The sequence below is a fragment of the Octodon degus genome, unplaced genomic scaffold (assembly GCF_000260255.1).
Source record: "Octodon degus isolate 3935 unplaced genomic scaffold, OctDeg1.0 scaffold00112, whole genome shotgun sequence".
Classification (NCBI taxonomy): Eukaryota; Metazoa; Chordata; class Mammalia; order Rodentia; family Octodontidae; genus Octodon; species Octodon degus.
This window is the reverse complement of record NW_004524688.1, coordinates 5,856,313-5,874,264: the sequence shown is the minus strand read 5'-3', so window position 1 is coordinate 5,874,264 and position 17,952 is coordinate 5,856,313. Positions and strand designations below refer to the sequence as shown.

General features: G+C 52.2%; 1 protein-coding gene across 3 annotated transcripts in view; it reads left to right on the top strand.

Moving 5' to 3' along the window:
• Foxk2 (forkhead box K2) overlaps positions 1–15,720 on the top strand; it is a 50,396-nt gene extending 34,676 nt beyond the window's left edge. The window contains exons 5-10 of one of the 3 annotated variants that reach the window (XM_023699312.1): positions 2,409–2,602; positions 3,276–3,451; positions 4,864–5,160; positions 5,896–6,105; positions 13,234–13,353; positions 13,593–15,720. In XM_023699312.1, coding sequence (XP_023555080.1) covers positions 2,409–2,602; positions 3,276–3,451; positions 4,864–5,160; positions 5,896–6,105; positions 13,234–13,353; positions 13,593–13,708 — 1,113 coding nt within the window. In that variant the 3' untranslated portion in view covers positions 13,709–15,720. Of the gene's footprint in view, positions 1–2,408; positions 2,603–3,275; positions 3,452–4,863; positions 5,161–5,895; positions 6,106–13,230 lie in introns of all 3 variants that reach the window. The other 2 variants (XM_023699311.1, XM_004639542.2) reach the window with 2 other exon arrangements.
• Positions 15,721–17,952: the final 2,232 nt, after the last annotated feature.

Here is a 17,952-nt window from a genome sequence, read left to right as displayed (position 1 = left end):
AAAGTGAACATTTAGCTGCATCCTGTTCTCTGCAAAATGCAGAACTGCACCCTCTGCTTCTCTTAGCTCAGGCGGGGCCCCTGGTCCCTGTGCTCATGCCAGTCTCTGAAGACTCGCAAGCCCTTGGCGATATCTCCAATGGCCTCTTGCATTTAGATTGAGGATTTTACCAGATACACGTGTGACAGAGTGAGTGTGCACTGAGTAGCAGGCACAGGAGCAGCTCAGGCCCAGGAGGGTTTGCTCAGTGTTACAGGTCTTCTCTTTATCAAGCATAACAACCTACTTTTTCTCTGATCAGTCTGTACTGATTTCTAGATTACTGGAGTCAGCAGTTGTGGTTTTAATACACACTGGAACAGAATGACATAACAATGAGTTTGACCAAATTACTCAGGCCTTAAATGACCTTGAAATTAGGTACTGTTTCTGTTGGGACTACAGTAAATTTCTCAGCACTTCCTCTTTATTTTCTGGACTCTCTTTGGCTAGAAAATTCCAGGTGACCACTTGCCCAAGTTTGGTTGAAGGGCATGATTGGAGAGGTCACCTGTTAGCTGACATCAGAGGCAGGGAGGTTCTATGCCTCTGCAGAAGAGGAAGCAGCTCCCTGATTCTGAGAACTTCCTGTGTGGTACAGTGGCAGAGGGGCAACCTCATGGCTCATGATCCTGTTCTTTTCTCCCAGGATAGGTGGCCTGGTTGCCCAGAATGACATTTCCTTGTTCTGTAATCTCCTTATGCTAACCATGTTTTTCTGCCTGATAACATGCAAATTAAATTACTACACATGGGTTGTAGTAGCAGTCTCCTTTGGGGGCACCTGGGCATCACTGTTGATGGCAGTGTGGAAACTGGGCCTCCCAAGACAGGTGTGGCCACTGTCCTGTCCTGTGCAGGATGGGCACATTAACCAGAGTGCATGGATCTAATATTTTCATATTTTAGAATCTTTGCATATACATAATGATATTGTAGGAAGCCAAGTCTAAATCAGAATCCACTGACATTCTGCATATACTCTGTGCACAAAGCCAGAAGGTAGTTTTCTGTGGCGCAACGCTCGTGCCAGTCTTGTGATCACAGGTTGGCACCGGGTTCCCTGTGGAATACCACTTGTGCTGTAGTCATGGCACTCGGTTTCATATTTTAGTCTGAGGTTAGGGACATTTCGGGCTAGAGATGTCTATGTTAGCATAGTCTGAGGAGTGCATCTTCCCTGCAGACGTGACATTGGTGAGGCTCTATCCCTCTCTTCTGGGCACCAGGAAGATTCACATGTATGTTCTGAAGGAGGGGATGGAAAGATTTGTTGGTCTGGTCCACTTGGTGGGACAGTGCCTGCGCAGCTGCCTTTGGTTATTGAAATACCCTGAATCTCCACAAATACGTGTTTCTAAAGAATTGCATGAAGCAGATATACAAAAGCCTTCCCTTCAAACTGCTGGAGATGAACTTTGGGCTGCAGGGTCCGAGGCCTTTAGCATGGCCCAATATACTGAAGTGTTCATAGGAACATTGTAAATCATATTTGGCATGTGCTTATTTTCTTAGCAGCCATTGACAATTCAGAATTTCAGGCTGTGGCTAATGGGTCTGTTAAGGGAAATTTAGAAATGCTTTTTAGATAGTGGCAAATTTCATTTTGAGTTCTTACCACTTTAAGAATGTGATGAATTTTAAGATTTTCTCTTGAATGTAAAAGCAGGAAATGTTGATGTGAGTCTGTAACTTTTAATCAGTTTTGGCCTTGGTGGTATAGCCTGAGTCAGGCCAGAGTTGGGGAGCTTCTCTCAGACCCTTGCCAAACCTGAAGCTGGGCTTTGTGGAATAGAGGAATAATGGCTAGTTGAGAGAGATTTTCCTTATTGCCTTAATTTAGCTACTAGGGTTTAAAAACCTACTTAGACATCCTTTGTCAACACAGAGCAATGTATCTGTTCCTGGAAGGTGGTATCAGTGAGTATTCTCAGCATTTGCTGGTTTACTTCATGCTTCAAACTGCAGTAGATTAATTTACCTGAAATGGCACAGCACAGTCTACAGGCTGTTTCTCTGCAAAATGCACCATACTTTAAGGGAGAGGCTCACGCTGTTTCTGTGCAGAGCTGGTGGCGAGGTCCTGGCTGCCCCCAGACCTTGGTTCCTGCGTGGGGAGGTGGGAGCTGGATCCCTCACCTTCCCGACTGCCAACTCCTGACCAGGGCTGCCAGCCGTGTGACTCCCAGAGGAACTGTGTCCTTCACGCTGGAAACTACTCCAGGGAAGGCCAGGTCCTGCCCAGAGGGCAGCCTCTGAGCTCCATGCTGGGCTTTCGGAGCTCAATGTCGAGGTTTCTGCTTTGCAGGGCAGTTTTGTTTCTCAGCAAAGAATTATATGAATTCTACGTATTTTTTTATGTTTCATAGAATTCAATTCGCCACAATCTCTCTCTGAATCGTTATTTCATCAAAGTACCGCGTTCACAGGAAGAACCAGGCAAAGGCTCCTTCTGGAGGATAGACCCTGCCTCTGAGAGCAAATTGATAGAGCAGGCTTTTAGGAAAAGACGGCCTAGGGGCGTGCCTTGCTTTAGAACCCCTCTGGGACCGCTCTCTTCTAGGTAAGGACAAAAGGAGCCACAGGCCCTCAACTTGGTCAGTAAATGCACCTTCCATGTCTGATAAAGCTTCTTCTGTAAATGAAGGGGCTGCTGAATGTGTGTGGTTGATTGTTGGGATGGGGATTTGGAAAATGTTGGATGCTTCCCTTGTGCTTTGTTCCTAGTGGCCTGAGACCTTTGAGATGGTAAGATTTCCTCCTGCCCCAGCCCTCCCCCTAACTTCTGTGATCAGGTCTGCTTCCTCTGGTTGGCCACGTAATGCAGCTGTGTGAAGGCTCCTTTCCTTTGGTATAGGAGTAGGAGTAGTTCTTCAAAGCTGGTTTTTAGCTGCTTACACGCAAAAGATTGTTAATTTGCCTTAGTCTAAAGTCTCAACTGTTTAGCTTCACTAATTCTGTTTTTAACCAAAAATAGAGGTAAGCATACGCCTTAAATCCCTGCGAACCTGCCCACTGCCCACCCCTCTGTTGGACTACCCAGACCTGCTCGATGGCAGGAAGCCCTGCCCCGGGTGTGCAGCCTTCGCTGGGTTTGGGCAGTGTGAGTGCACCTAGCCAAGTGACACGCAGGGAGGCAGCTCGGCGCCGCGGGCCTCCCCTCTGCAGAGTGCGGGGCCGGCACAAAGCCCCCCCAATGCCTTGCTGAAAACCACTCTCTTCTCTTGGTGACACAGGAGCGCCCCTGCCTCTCCCAACCACGCAGGCGTGCTCTCTGCTCACTCCAGCGGCGCCCAGACCCCTGAGAGCCTGTCACGGGAAGGCTCTCCAGCCCCTCTGGAGCCCGAGCCCAGCGCCTCTCAGCCCAAACTCGCCGTCATCCAGGAGGCCCGGTTTGCCCAGAGTGCACCAGGTGAGCTGGGGGGCTGGGGGGCTTCCCAGAGGCTCCGTATCCCGCACTTTCTCAGGTATGCATTGTGTTAGGAAAGCCAGCAGCACTGTCGAGTTTTTTAAAAGCAGGTGAATGTTTTTTAGTTGGCCCTGGATGTAGATGCTCAAAGTAATGTAGAGTTCATCTGCTTCTCAGTTAGTTGCTTCTGTGTTGAAAAAGCCATGTAAATAACCCCACTGTTCCAGAAGATTCACAAATGACAAAAACTAGACACTCATTGGAAGCAGCATGCCTCCATTGAATGACTGGGTGAACATTCCACAGTTTATTTACAAGTCATAAGTAGAATTAAAATGTGTATCCTGAAGAAAGAAAAACTACACAGTCCAAAAATATGCCAGAATGACACCATGCTGTGGCTGGGATAGCTGCCTCGCGGGCCGTGGGGCACTTGCGCTCTCCCAGCTGTGTCTCCTCTGTTGTGCGCCTTCAGTCTGAGGCCCCATCCAGAAGGGTCGGAGGCTTCACGACAGCCTGCACTTGAGCTGGGAGCACTCTGCCGCCCACCCTGCTGTGAGGGTGTTGGTCCCAGGAAGAGCTGGCCATCTCAGGATGGCTTCCTCTTGGTCAAGTGGGATCGTTTTCATGAAGAACTGTGGAAGAAGTATCAAATGTAATCACTTTCATCTATCAGATGTAGGATTAGCAATTTAGAAAATGCCTCCTCAGATAGACCACTAAGTTATTGTGCACCCACTACAGCACCTTTCTGACTAAGAGTTACTTTGATTCTGGTGTTACTAGGGTCAGGATCAGTCTTTGGCTTATCAATAAATGTAATTTTAGCTCTCAATCTGGCTTGCTTTAAGAAGAGTTCTTGCATGTTTATATCTTTATTCCCTGGTTTGCAAAATTGTATGACTAAAGAACAGAAGAATTATTTTAATGTTACTACACTGGAGAAAATGTTATAGTGTGCTAGATTTCTTAGCAAAATATTTAAAAGTTTCTGTTGACCTTGTTGATTGAGCAGAACTACTAAATATTATATAATAAAAAGCACTGACCATTTTTTTAAAAATTAGAGGTAGGAATTAAATAGCCTTTTTAAGATACTATGAGTTTCTTACAAGGTGAAATGGGCCACATCCTGTATTTTATATTTATTTTTATTTATTACATTTATTTATTGTGTGTGTGTGGCCAGCTCAGCCCACCAGGGGGCGGGTCTGGCTGGCATGTGGTGCTGGGGATCGAACCGCGGTCCCTGTGCTTTGCCAAGCTTGTTTCAAGTAGGTGCTTTAGACCACTGAGCCATCTCTCCAGCCCCACATCCTGTATTTTAAATTAGAACATATAAGCCTGTGCTCAGTGTGTAGACTTTGTTCCCATGAAGGACAAGTCAGCCCAGCCTGCTCTGTCTCCTCTTGCAGGGTCACCTCTGTCTAGTCAGCCCGTTTTAATCACTGTGCAGCGGCAGCTACCCCCGGCCATGAAGCCCGTCACCTACACTGTTGCCACCCCTGTGACTACCGCCACCTCCCAGCCACCTGTCGTGCAGACGGTCCACGTCGTCCACCAGATACCAGCTGTGTCCGTCGCCAGTGTGGCTGGACTGGCCCCAGCGAACACATACACAGTTGCTGGACAAGCCGTGGTCACTCAGGCAGCAGTGCTGGCCCCTCCTAAGGCAGAGCCACATGAGAATGGAGAGCATAGGGAGGTCAAAGGTGAGCCCAGGAGGACAGGATGGGGCCTTGGATGGGGACAGCAGCACAGGGCTAGCGCCTGGCAGCCTGGTAGAAGGAAGGCCAGAACGTGCTTCTTTCTGACCATGTTTTGTGACTTGACTTGCTTTGAAAGACATTTTATGACAACTGTGCAGTTCAGTCTGGCCTGACTCACTTCGTAGCTCAGGCTGGCCTTGAACTCAAAGTCATCTTCCTGCTTCAGCCTCCTGAGTGTTGGGATTACAGACGTGTGTTACCATGCCAGGCCTAGTGCCATCTGATTTTGTTCATTTTCTTTTTTGGGGTGGGGGCAGGAATTGAACTGAGGACTTTGTACTTGCCAGGCAGGCACTTCTGCTGCTGAGCTATGTCCCCAGTGATCCATCTGATTTTTTTTTTTTTTTTTTTTTAATGAATGTAGGGCAGGGTCTGTAGGGTGTGCAGGGTCTCACTGCATAGTCAGACTTGTAGTGATTCTCCTGTTTACAGCCTCCCAAGTGCTGGGATTACAGGCGTGTGCCATCATGCCCCATCTCAGTGGCAGTCTCTGAGCGCCCTGGATATGGGGCTGGCACAGCACAGCCAGTGACTGAACCCTGGCCCCTGCGCTCTGCCAAAAGCAGGTGCTTTAGTCCGCTTAGCTCTCTGGCCAGCCCTGATTTTTAATGTTTAAATTGCTGAGATTTTTATCAGCTTTCCAAAAATACTAGTTGGTGCCATCTGTTTTTGTTTCAGTGAAAGTAGAACCTGTTCCTGCAATTAGCCATGCCACCCTGGGCACCACCAGCCGGGTGATCCAGGCATCCCAGGCCACCCCTGTCCAGACGGTCACCATAGTACAACAGGCACCTCTCGGCCAACACCAGCTTCCAATCAAAACCGTCACACAGAATGGGACTCATGTGGTGTCAGTTCCCGCTGCTGTGCACAGCCAGGTGAACAACGGTAAGCAGTGCCATCTGAGCAGTACCGATGCGGCCTTCCTCGGAACGGGTGTCCACTGTGCTCGGGTCTGATTCAGCTCTGATGTTCTCTGAAAAGGCATGTGCTTCTCAGCTATAGCAGATACGGTCCCGTAGGATCTAGCAGCTCCAAGGGAAGGTAGCTGGTGTGGGATTCCCATTGGGGCCCTTGTAAATGCCCATGCACAGCACAAGAGCTGCCTGGTTGCATGGTTCTCCGCATGGGGGTGCATCGCCAAGAATTTCTGACAGTGGAGGTGCTTCTTGCTCCAAACACCTTTTGAGACCCACACATGGAAGAGACGCTGCCAGTATTCTCTGAGACCCATGGAGGTATCAGACCCCCAGCCCTGGGCCTGCCTGTTAAAATGTGTTAGGGAGTCCTAGCTGTCGTTGAACCTACTCACAAGTACAGGGTTTCCAGGCTCGTGCTGTACGGGCACGTCAGATTTGCGGGTAGCTTCATGGCAGAGCACTTGCCTGCATGTGCAAGGCCACTGGGTCAGACCCCAGCACTGCACTAAAACCAAGGGCATTTATATTCCGAGAGTGCCTGCTGTCTTGTGTGATCCTGTAGCAGGCCCGCTGAGGCCACAGGTCAGGGTGCTTGGTGCAGGTCAGAAGCTTGTGAGCATGACCTGATGGAGACAGTGACCTCTGTGTTTCCCTCACCACCTTCCCCTCCACAGTGTAATAGAGGCTCTGCTGGGGAGACGGACAACCTGAGTGTTTTGGTAGTGGGCCCACTTGCCCTGCTTGTGGCAGGTTGCTACAGGGAATGCCCTGTGTCCCCTCAGGTTCTAGAGGTGCCCAGGTCTGGTGCTTGCTCCCAAGCAGTTCTGAGGTTATGCACAGCCTGAAGTAACTCACCTGGGGGCTGTGCTGCCCCACGTGATGACAGGCACACTGGAGATGCCCAGATTTGGAGTGCATCTGCGGTGCGGGAGAACTCAGCACCCAGCAAGCTGGCTTCCCCCTGTGTGGAACCACTGGGGCTGGCAGTGCCAGGCTATTGCACATGGCATTGGCCGGGTCACTGGACCAGCTCCAGGCTTCCATGTCACCCTCAGGTGCTTCTACACTGTGGCCTTCACATGTTTGGATTTGTACAGGTTTCCATTACAAATGAAAGCAAGAGCGTTAGCTTTCCGTTGTGGATGTTGAGAATAAAAGTCTGGCCATGGAATCGAACTCTTGACCTCACACCTGCCAGGCAGGCACTGTAGCTACATCCCTAACCTACAGAAGCTTTTCAAGAAAATAATTACAATTACAATTTTTCTACTCTTAGAATAAATGTTAATGCTTTCCACTAGAACCATGACCTCCTTGGTATCAGCCAAACTCAGGTTCTGTTTCTCTATTAACCAAACACATGGTACAGAAGCTATAAGGTGTGGTCACTGCTTCTTTTGTTTTTCAGCACTGGTACTAACCCCCGGGTCTCCCATGTAGGCAAGTGCTCTACCACTGAGCTAAATCACCAGTGCTTTTACTTTTGATATTGCATCTCCCTAAGTTGCCCAGGCTAATCTTTTTTTTTTTTTTTTTTTTTTTTTTTTTTTTTTTTTTTTTTTGGTGGAACCAGGGATTGAACTCAGGGCATTGCGCTTGCCAGGGAAGCGCTTATTCCACTGAGCCATCTCCCCGGCCCATCCCAGGCTAATCTTGACCTGCCCTGTGCTTTTCCTGCCTCAGCCTCCTGAGAAGTAGGCATGTACCACTATACCTGGCTCCATCACCCTTCTTCTTCTTCCTTCTTTCTTCTTTATTCTTCTTCTTCCTTTTTTTTGTTTTGTTTTGTTTTGTTTTGTTTTGTCTTTTGGAGACAGGGTCTCACTACGCAGCTCAGGTTGGTCTTGAGCTCACTTTATAGCCCAGGCTGGTGTCAACCTCACAATGATCCGATCCTCTGGGGTGCTGGGATTACAGGCGTGCGCTACCACCACCATGCCGAGCTCCATCACCTTCTGACAGCAAACTTGTTTTGCCCAAATTATACAGCACAGCATTAGCATCTGCTCTGGGGTGCTCACCTGTGACACCAGCTGCCAGTGCCAGGAGGAGTCACTATCCTGTTGCTCTCTCCACCTGTGGCACTGGACAGGGTGGGCAGGCTGGCTGCCTGCTGGGTCAGTGGCCGGTGTCCCAGCAGCAGCAAGCCCAGCACTGTCTTGTTTTCCATGCCCAGCCCAGTTCCCACCTAAGAAGAGAAAGGGCAAAAGTGCCCTCAGTTGCGTGCCAGAAGCCTTTCAGTGGTCCGCTGGTAACTGCCACTTGAGCGTAACTGAAACCTGCCTTACGAACCCTGGGCATTTGTCACCTAGAAGTCCTGGTTCTCGTTCACACTGCTAGGATTGGTAGTTACTCCTCTGTTCCTGCCCGTTTGCATGGTTATCCTGAGCGGGTGCACTGCAGCAGAGTCTGAGTCTGGCCGAAGTGGTCGGCTACCTGGCAGGGCAGGCCATGGAGGGGTGGCAGGCAGGCTGCAGGGAGATCTGGTGGCCACGATGACCCAGAGCTGCCATTCTTGAAGCAACAGCAAGCGTTGTGTGGTGTTGGGGGTTGGGGCTCTGACCTCCATCATTCCTGAGAGCACTCTATAATTCAGAATTGGAAGCTCATCCTCCTCTGTTCCTCCCTCCCGCCACCCTCCCTTCTTACCTCCCTTTGTGTCTTCCTTTTCTCTTTTTCTCCTGTGCTGCAGGTCTAACCCTGGCCCTCGTGCACACCAGGCAGGCGTCTGCCACTGACTCACACTCCGGCCCTTTTATAAGCTTTTCGTTATAGAAAAGATCAAGCATTTTGGAAAAATCAACCCAGAGCCAGGCTTGTCCCAGTTTCTTTCCCTCTGTTTGCCTCCCATTTCTCCAAGATATAGGCACTCTTTAGTAATGAGAGAAATGCTGGTATAGAACCTTAAATCTTAACAGCATTTCCTTTATAGCTAGTGTGTTGTTACAGTCCACATAATCATTTTTCTTTTGATTTTATGTGGGAAAATACAGAGAAGGTGTGTATTCCCCATCCTCCCTGGTATTAAACTCCGATTCTCTGCACTGAACAGCACCCTCACACCTTTCTGTTTTTTCACTTTGACACAAGGTTTTAATAAGCTGCCTAGACTGGCTTGGATTTGCAGTTCTCCTGCCTCAGCTCCCAGGCTGAAATTTACCATTTTAAGTGAACAGTTCAGTGACATTGAGCGTGTTTGTGTTGTTTAAAACTGCTACTTCTGTCTAGTTGAGAACCATTTCATCATTCCAGAAAGAGATTCCATGCCCTTGAAGCAGTTACCTCAGCTCCTGGGGGGCGCTGCTTTGCCTAGAGGCTCTGGAGCACCTGAGCTGGGTGGTGCACCTTTGTGGCGTGTGGCCTTCCCGGCGCTGCCTTCACCGAGTACACTCAGCATGTTGAGCTCCTCTGTCTGCATGGTTTCTAGCCAGTTGTCCTGTGGTCGGCACTCCCTGCTCGTTCATTAAGCAGCCGGTGGACCTTTTAGCTGGGTCGCGTCTCCCAGCTCTCTTGGGAAGTGTGCAAATGCAGTGAGTCACTCTTTCATTTCTTTTGGGCATACACCTAGAAGTGCAGTCCCTGTGTAAAGGAGACTTGTATTTTGTTCATTGAGAAATCATCAGCAAACACACCACAGAACCATTTTCAGGTTCCTGCATGCAACGTAAGGGGCCCTCAGAGTGCAGCCTCGCTTCACAGCCCTGCCTGCTCTGGGACTCCCAAGAGGTTGACTTTACCCTCATCTGTATGGGAGAGACAGTTGTGTTCATCACCTGATGCAGAGTTTGTAAAGAAAAGCAAAATGTTGGCAATCACTGATGAACCAAGGCACCACTGTTTCCTTCCTTTCCTTCTGACTTAGGTAAAGTGCTGCCCCATGGTAGATGAGGTTGTTTTGAGACAGGGTCTCACTGTGTAGTTGAAGTTGGCCTTGAATTTGAGGTGATCCTCCTGCTCAACTCTGGAGTGCCAAGATTACAGGGGTGCCACCACCCCTGGCTTGTGTGGTAGTTTTGGCTTGTATTTCTCTGATGACTAATGAGGTTGAGCATATTTTTCATGTGATTGTTGGTTGTGTGTGTTTCTTTGAAGAAATGTTTATTTAAGTCCTTTATTTTGTATATCTTTGAGTCCCATATTTTAATTGGACCGTCTGTTGCTAGCTCGGGTTGGAGGGTTGCAGGATGGGATGTGGTAAGAAGAGTCTCCAGGCACACCCACGCCAGTGGCTCCCTGTGCAATGTGGGACTCCCATGTCAGCTCCCAGGGCCATGCGGAAGTCCTGGGGGACTCTGCGGGTCTGTGTGCAGTAAGTACATGCATTGGTTGGGCCTGCCTGGGGCCCTGACAGAGGTGCCCTGCCATCGCAGGGCCGTGAGGGCAGCACAGACCCACGCTCTGGCTGCTCTCGTACCACTCTGCAGTAGTGCTGTGGCCACTGTCTTGGGGCAGGTGCAAGAATAAGGACCTTGACCTGCTATAGCTTCTAATGTGTGCTGGGAACACGTCCGTGCTGTGTGAGGGGTGAGGCTATGGCAAAGTGAGCCCTCCATGGAGTGTAGTCTGTGTTCCTGATGGCTGAAGATGTACCCTAACACCCCTGCCCATACTCAGCCTCCCCAAAGGACCCTGGAGGTTTCCTGGGAAGAGGGAGAGCAGGTGCTGCTTTCCCAGGAGTGCCGTCCCCCTGATGCGCTGCCGGGCTGCGGCTCAGGTGCTGGGCCACCTGCCTTCTTCGGCCCCCAGCTACTGTGTGACCTCCAGCCCATGGCTGCTCCTGGGGCCTGTTCCCTGTGCTGTGCTGATACTGGCTCCATCCTTGCCCGTTCCTGTACACAGCTGGTGGTATTTTTTACCACAGTGGGCCTTTTGGCTGTTCATTGGCAGGTGGGCAGTAGAATCTATAGACTCTGTGGCTGAGGTGACCATGAGTGATGCCTGGGTGTCTTGCACAGCCACATGGTAGCTCACAGCCAGGTGGAGCTGGGGGCGGGTCCTGTGTGTGCTTTTTGTCAGGTGTGTGGATCTGCTCACAGATCTGCTGTCCTCTTGAGTCGAATTTCCTTGCCAGAGACATAGGAGAATCAGGTGCTGAGTGGTCTTCCTCCTTGAGGCCCTGCCTGTCCATTGTGTGGCTCTGTGCAGGGAAGCTGCTCTTCCTGTGCTTTGGTTCTGTGCCATAAGCCCTCACGGTGGGCATTGTTCTCCTCTGGAGCCCCAAGCGTGGCACTGAATCCCCCACCGGCCCTGCCCCTTTGTTTGGTGAGGCACTATGGTGGCCAGGGCTGTGGCAGAGGTCCAGCTTCCCAGGAGTAGTGGTGCATGTTAGCTGCTACCGCAAGAATGGTGGTAGCAGAACACTCCTTGCAGCTCGGCCTGCCCTTGAGAATGGTGCTGCCCTGGTGGAGGTGGGGAGGTGGTGTGCCCTAGGTGCAGGGCCAGACCAGCGGCCGTGCACCTGCCAAGTGGTCAGCTGGGAGGTGTGTATGGCCCACAGGTCAGGTCTCACTTTGTCGTGTGACGTCCCTCTGATGACGTGCTCCGCCCACAGCAGAGCTCGCTTCTCCCCAGCCAGCAGCTCCCCTGTGCCCAGCTCAGAGTGATGGGAATGTTCCCGTGCCTGTGTGGAGATGCCTGTCCAGCCCACCAGGCCTCAGGGCTGCCAGAAGTCTTCTCCCTGAGATGTGGTGTCGTCTGGCTCTAATCATTCTGATCTTGGTCATGCCCATCCTGGATCCTCTGCCTTCTGTCAAGTTTTAGACTTCTTGATCAGAAGCTGCTGCCTAGCAGCTGGGATGGAGCTGAGTCCAGGGAAGGTTTGGGCAGAGCGGGCTCTGCACAGTACTGGGGCCTCTGTCTTGAAGTCTCAGTTTATCTTATTCTGCATGCCCTAGCCCGTGCACTTAGCGTCCTGTGTCCTCTGTGCCTTTAAGGTGACATGTTAAGACCAGAGTCCTCAGGCTCATGACTTGCCCCAGACCTAATATGGCAGGGCCTGGGGACCTTGGGTGTGAGGTAGAGCCAAGCTGGAGCCTGTACATCCTCCGGGTGCACAGCTTTAGGCCTTGTGCATCCTCTGCAGGCAGGACCAGCTGTCTAGGGTGAGGTACAGCTGAGCCCTGCCACTCATGAGAGGGCAGCTGCCCAACCAGCTTGACCCCAGGTGTGCTGCACAGGAAGGGGCCGGGCCACCATAGCTGTGCAGACTAGGTGGGCTATGCTGGGTGGGCAGATACGCAGAGCTATCCAGGCAAGACTCAGGTGACACAGGAAGAGGCTGGAGACCTGTATCACAGTTCCTCGGTGCTGTGTCCCAAGCCAGTGTCTGGGATAGAAACAGCGGTATCTGCAGCAGTGCACTGGAGACAGAATCCTGCTGGCTCTACTGGGGGACCCAGGGGTGGGTGTGAAGTTGGGGCCCTCGGCTGGGCATGTTGCTGCTGAGTCAGAGACTGTGCCTGGCAGATTTCTTTCCTTCCTGGGAGGACTCCATCCTTTGTGCTGCTCCTTCCGTGACTCTGGCAAGGCCTGCCTGGCTGTGGAAGGCAGTCCTGTTCTCAGCACACTCTGACTTAAATGTTGACCTCATCTAAACAGTAGCTGCACAGGAATCCCAGGGTGGTCTTGACCAGTGTTGGGGCCTGTGGCCAGCCAGGCTCCTTGCGATTTTGCTGCCCCATCTCCGATGGCAGACTGGTCTGCAAGGTCGCTGTGGGTGGTAGGCTGCAGGGGCTCCTCGCTCACTGTGCACTCCAAGCCCACCCAGGCGTGCAGAGCTGGCCGCCTCGCAGGCCCAGCAGCCCTGCACCCCACAGTGGGGTCCTCACTGTGGGGGTGTGAGCCCCCCCAGCCCCGCCCCCATGCAGGGGTGGGAATAGCCTTCCTGTGTGTCTGCTGAACTCTGAGGAGCCAGCAGCAGTGCGAAAGAGCTTGCGTTTGGAAGCCACAAAACAATGGTGGTTATAAATAACTCAGCACACCAGATATCACCAACCTGCTGCAGTTCAGCTCCAGTGGCCCAGCTCGAGCCTGGGTGGCCCTGGTTATGGAGGGTTCCCCACTGTGTGGCATCTGACTCAGTGTCTCTTTCCAGCAGCGGCCAGTCCCCTGCACATGTTAGCAACCCACGCATCAGCCTCGGCCTCCCTACCCACAAAGCGACAGAATGGTGATCAGGCCGAGCAGCCAGAGCTGAAGCGGATCAAGACGGAAGATGGTGAGAGCATTGTCATTGCCCTGAGTGTGGACGCGCCCCCAGCGACTGTGAGGGAATAGGGTCCAGAGCCAGTGGCCGGGAGAGCTTTGCTCACGTACAACATCAACCTTGTGGTGCCAAAAGGAGACGTTGCCTCTCACCGACTGCGCCAGTCTCGGTTGGGGAGGCTGTGTGGTTGGACTGCGCCTCTCAGCACTGGACACAAATCCAGGCAGCCTTAACGCTCCTCCCCTCCACAGCAGGTGCACCCTGGCTCCCGGCACTGGCTCCCTGCAGGGCGCTTGCTGGGTGCTGTCTGCGGCTCCACAGTGAAAGAAGCGTCCAGTCCCTTCCAGAGGCTGAGCTGTGCCCCTGACGACGTGGCTGGGCGTCCTCCAGGGGCAGCGCCGAGCCACCCTGCCACCTCCCAGGACCTCATGGGCGGCTAGGAGGCAGGACAGCTGAGGTGTGCTCACCTTCCAGAACAGTGGGGTGTTTGCTGTTTCCCATCTCTCTGTTCTGCTCCGGAAAGTTTGGATCACAGGACCCTGCATCTGGAATCATGGTTAATAGCAGCTCTGTCATTCTGTTCGTCCCTGTGGTGGGTTTGTCCCTGGATGGTTCCCACAGTCCCCTCCATGGCCTGCCACATCCCAGTGAGTATGGGAGCCACGGCCTGATGAATGGGGGCCGGGCTACAAGGACGGGCGCAGGCAGCAGGCGCTTACTGGCTCTCCTTTGTTTCTTTATGTTGACTTTGTCCCCAGCCTCATTTCCCACCCTGAGAGAGTAAAACAAGTCTCCTAAATGTTGTGTGTGCTTAAGCAACAGGACCCTGACCTCCCTCGGAGAGATTTCGTCTTTTATCACACACCCTTTTGGGCACAGATCACAGAACCATGTGGCACTTGCTCCCTGCGGAGCACCTGGAGGTCTTTTGCAGGCTGCCATGGGAAGTCTCCTTGACCTTCCAGAACCAAGCCCAACACTAAGGCCAGCTTCTCTCCTTCTGGAAAGGGTTGGAGGAGGTTGAGCAGGCAGAGAACTGAAGCCGCGGCCCAGCCCCTCAAAGGCAGCCTCCCAGGGTTCTTGAGCTGGCTGTGCATCCGCGCATCCAGGGCTGCAGCCTTATTGTGAATTTTTTAATGTCATCATCATAGTGTTATTTATTTAATGTAGTTGCTTTGGTATTTAAGTTTTTTTTTTTTAAGAGAGGAAAAAATCCTGTATTTTCCTGATGGAATGAAATGGCTCAGAATGGTATATTTAGGCAATTTAAAAACATTTATTATTTACATAAAGACCAAATATGATAAATCTGTTCTAAGTATTGTGTGTCACCCGTCTCGAGCTGTCACAGTGTATTGCAGATGATGCGTGTGAGTCACGGGGTCTCTGCGAACTGCTGGATTTATAACTCAGCCATGTGAAATAAAAGTGAGACATCCTGTGCGTGAGCCGTGTGTGACACTACACACATCCTCCGCGGAGCCGTGGTCTTCGCTTGCCCTGCAGCGGCCCGTGGCTGAGGCCTGGGATGTCCTCGCCTTCACCGGTAGAAGCTCTGCATTAACAAGGGCACTTGGACGTGCAGCATTCCTGCAGGGCCCGGCTCAAGCGACCTGGGCGGGGCATCACGTGGCCTGGAGCTGCTTCCAGGGGGCAGCAGGACCTGGTGACTCCTTAAGGGAGCACACCGAGCTCTCCACAGGCCTCGGGGTATCGCCAGGGTTTTTGGTGCGAAGTCCAAGCTTCCAGTGCAAAGGGAGAGGAGGAGCTTACCTGTGCTTGACGGGGGCCTTCTCCCGAGCCTCACCTCATCCGAGTGGTGAGCTCCTCTCCTCTCCCTCTCTGCTTTGGCACATAGGAATTTAAGGCTGTCACAAAGCAGATAAACTGAGCCCCAGATTAGCGAGTGGCTGTGCCCAGGTTTTTCTCCTGCCTTTAGGGCTCTGTAAATTTCATGTGGTTCTAAGTCCCTGGGAGCCTGCTGCCGGCAAGGTGGGCCCCCGCAGGCCCAGTGAGTCGCAGGGTGCCCAGTTGTGCACGGGGGTTCCTCAGTGTCTTTCCCCAAGAAGTCTCTGACCTTTGCAAACTTCTGAGCTCCCTCAGGGACTAGAAACTTTAATGTCAGCATCTCTACCCTGAACCTGCAAGGACAGAGGGAGACCGCCTGTGACCCAGACCCGGATGTGCAGAGTCCTGTCCCTGAGGGGCTCTTCTGCTGGCTACTTGTGACAGCGGGCATGGGACATGCGCCACCTCTGTGCCGCTGCTGGTGTGGCCAGTGTGGTATGAGAGACCACTTTGCAGCCCAGGCTTCTGCTGTCGGTGTGTAGAGGGTGATTTATGTGCAGAGATGTGAAATTTTTAAGAAGTACCAAGTTCCTGAAATTCAATAAAATATTTTTATTAATTTTAATTGAATACAGAGTGTCATTGTTACTTTGGTGAGCATGGACGGTCCTGCTGGACCTTTGCACACTCTTGCGCACTTGGAGGGCGCTTGAGCAGCTTGGGCGAGGTGCGCGGTCAGACAGTGGCCCTGTGTCAGACTGCGGTGTTGGTGCTGATGTGGAGTTGGAGGTGCCGTGAGCTGTCTGCTGTTGCTGCCTCTTTTGTTGGACTGGCCTGAGGGCCAAGGTCACTACAGATAACGAGATGGGGCACAGATCTCTGAAATGCTGCAGTGGGTTTGCGTCCCAGTCAGGAATGTGGACTCTTCCTGCGATGCTGTCTGCACGGATGCTGCTGTCCTCAGGCTCCTGAAGCCCCTAGCTCCCACCAGGTTCGCAGAGCCCTGCAGTAGGCCGTGGGCCGAGGTGGAGGACCCCTCACTGGCCCACCCATTCCCACTCCTGGAACAGAAGGGGACACCATGCTCCGTCTGGTCCTGTGTTGGCTGCGGCTTTAGGAGATGTTGGGAGACCTGTTGTTAGGTTTGCTGCTGTAGCAACACCAGGCATAGCCATGGGCAGAACAAAAGGCTGCACCTCTTTCGAGGGACCTGGGGAAAGAACCTGCGGCCTCCACTAGTGGGGAGGCTGGGCCAGTGTGGGCTGGAGGACGCCACAGCTGAGGATGTCGGGCCCTGGACAAGCTGACCGTGCAGCTGTGCTGCTGCCATGCACGGTCCACAGACACGGTGGGTTGGAGGGTCTTGGGTTGCAGCAGGCGTCCCAGGCCTGTGTTCTCCCACTGTCAATGCAGGGACTGTCAGGGTCTGCAGGAAAGAGTGGTTTAAACCCACGGGGAATTGGAAGCTTGGATCCTTGGTACAAAAATATGTCTGGCATCTCCTGGGGTGCATGGCACTTCGTTGACACAAGTCAGGAGACAGGTCCCAGAAGGACATCCTGGGAAACAGCCCATGGGCACATTGTACCTGGAGGGCAGCGCCCAACTCAGGGTCCCTTACTCCTTCCCAAGGAGCTGGACCTGGGACACTGGAGGCCGGGAGAGTGCAGGACACATTGCTGTTGCTGATTTCAGGGCCCCAAGCCGCACAGGTATGGCACCGGGCACACATGGGTTCGGGTCTGGACCTGAGCCGTCACCAACTGATGGAGAGACCACGATGAGAGCAAGAAGAACCCCTAAAACTCTGCACTCTGAGCATCCTTGGCAGTGCTGACCCAAGGGACCCTGGGCAGTCCCAGAGCTGCAGGCCAGGCCAACCTGAAGCTGTGCATGGGACAGCAGGCAACACAACAGGCAAAACCCTCAGTGCATTCCGAAGAGCGCAGAAGCCCCTGGGGAGCTGACAGCGGTCCACTCAGCAGTGCCAAGCAACTTAGGAGCATCGTGATGGTCACCTCTGTGCTCAACAGAGGAAAGCACTGAGAAGGCGGTACAGAGCCTGACCTGAGAGCACCTCCACTGTGGCAGAGGGGCTTTGGGATTGATCATACTTCGGGAATTGGGAGGCACCTGCTGTGTCCAGGCGGGTGCCCTGGGACACTTGAGTTCCTTAAACACATCACTAAAGACAAAAATGGTCAAGCAAAGCGCAGATACACTCGGGGTAAACTCAGGATTCTGTTTGGGCTGGGGGTGTTGATGCATGCCTTGCAGTCCCAGAAGCCTGGGAGGCGAGGAAGGAGGGCTCACAAGTACAAGCTCACCCTCAACGACTTACTGAGACTGTCTCAAAAAAATGTTTTAAATGCTGGGCATGAAACTTATTGTGGGGACCTGCATTCAATCCCTACTACTGTAAATAAACATTTTTAAATATGGTAGAAACTTCAGGGGAGTGTGGTCATTTTGAGACAAGGTCTCATTGCAGTTCTGGCCTTTGAACTCACTATGTAGCCCAGGCTGATCTCACAGTGATCCTCCTGCCTCAGCCTCCTGAATGCTGGGATTGCAGGTGTGCCCATGCCCAGCAACTTTTTAATAATTACATAAAATGTTAAGTATCTCGGGCTGGTGAGATGGCTCAGTGGTCTAAAGCACCTACTTAGAACAAGCTAAGCTAAGCAAAGCACAGGGACGACGGTTCAGTCCCCCAGCACCACATGCCAGCCAGCCCCGCCCCCTGGTGGGCTGAACTGGCCACACCCACAAAATAAATGAATAAATAAATAATAATTCTTTTTTTTTAATTTTTATTTATTT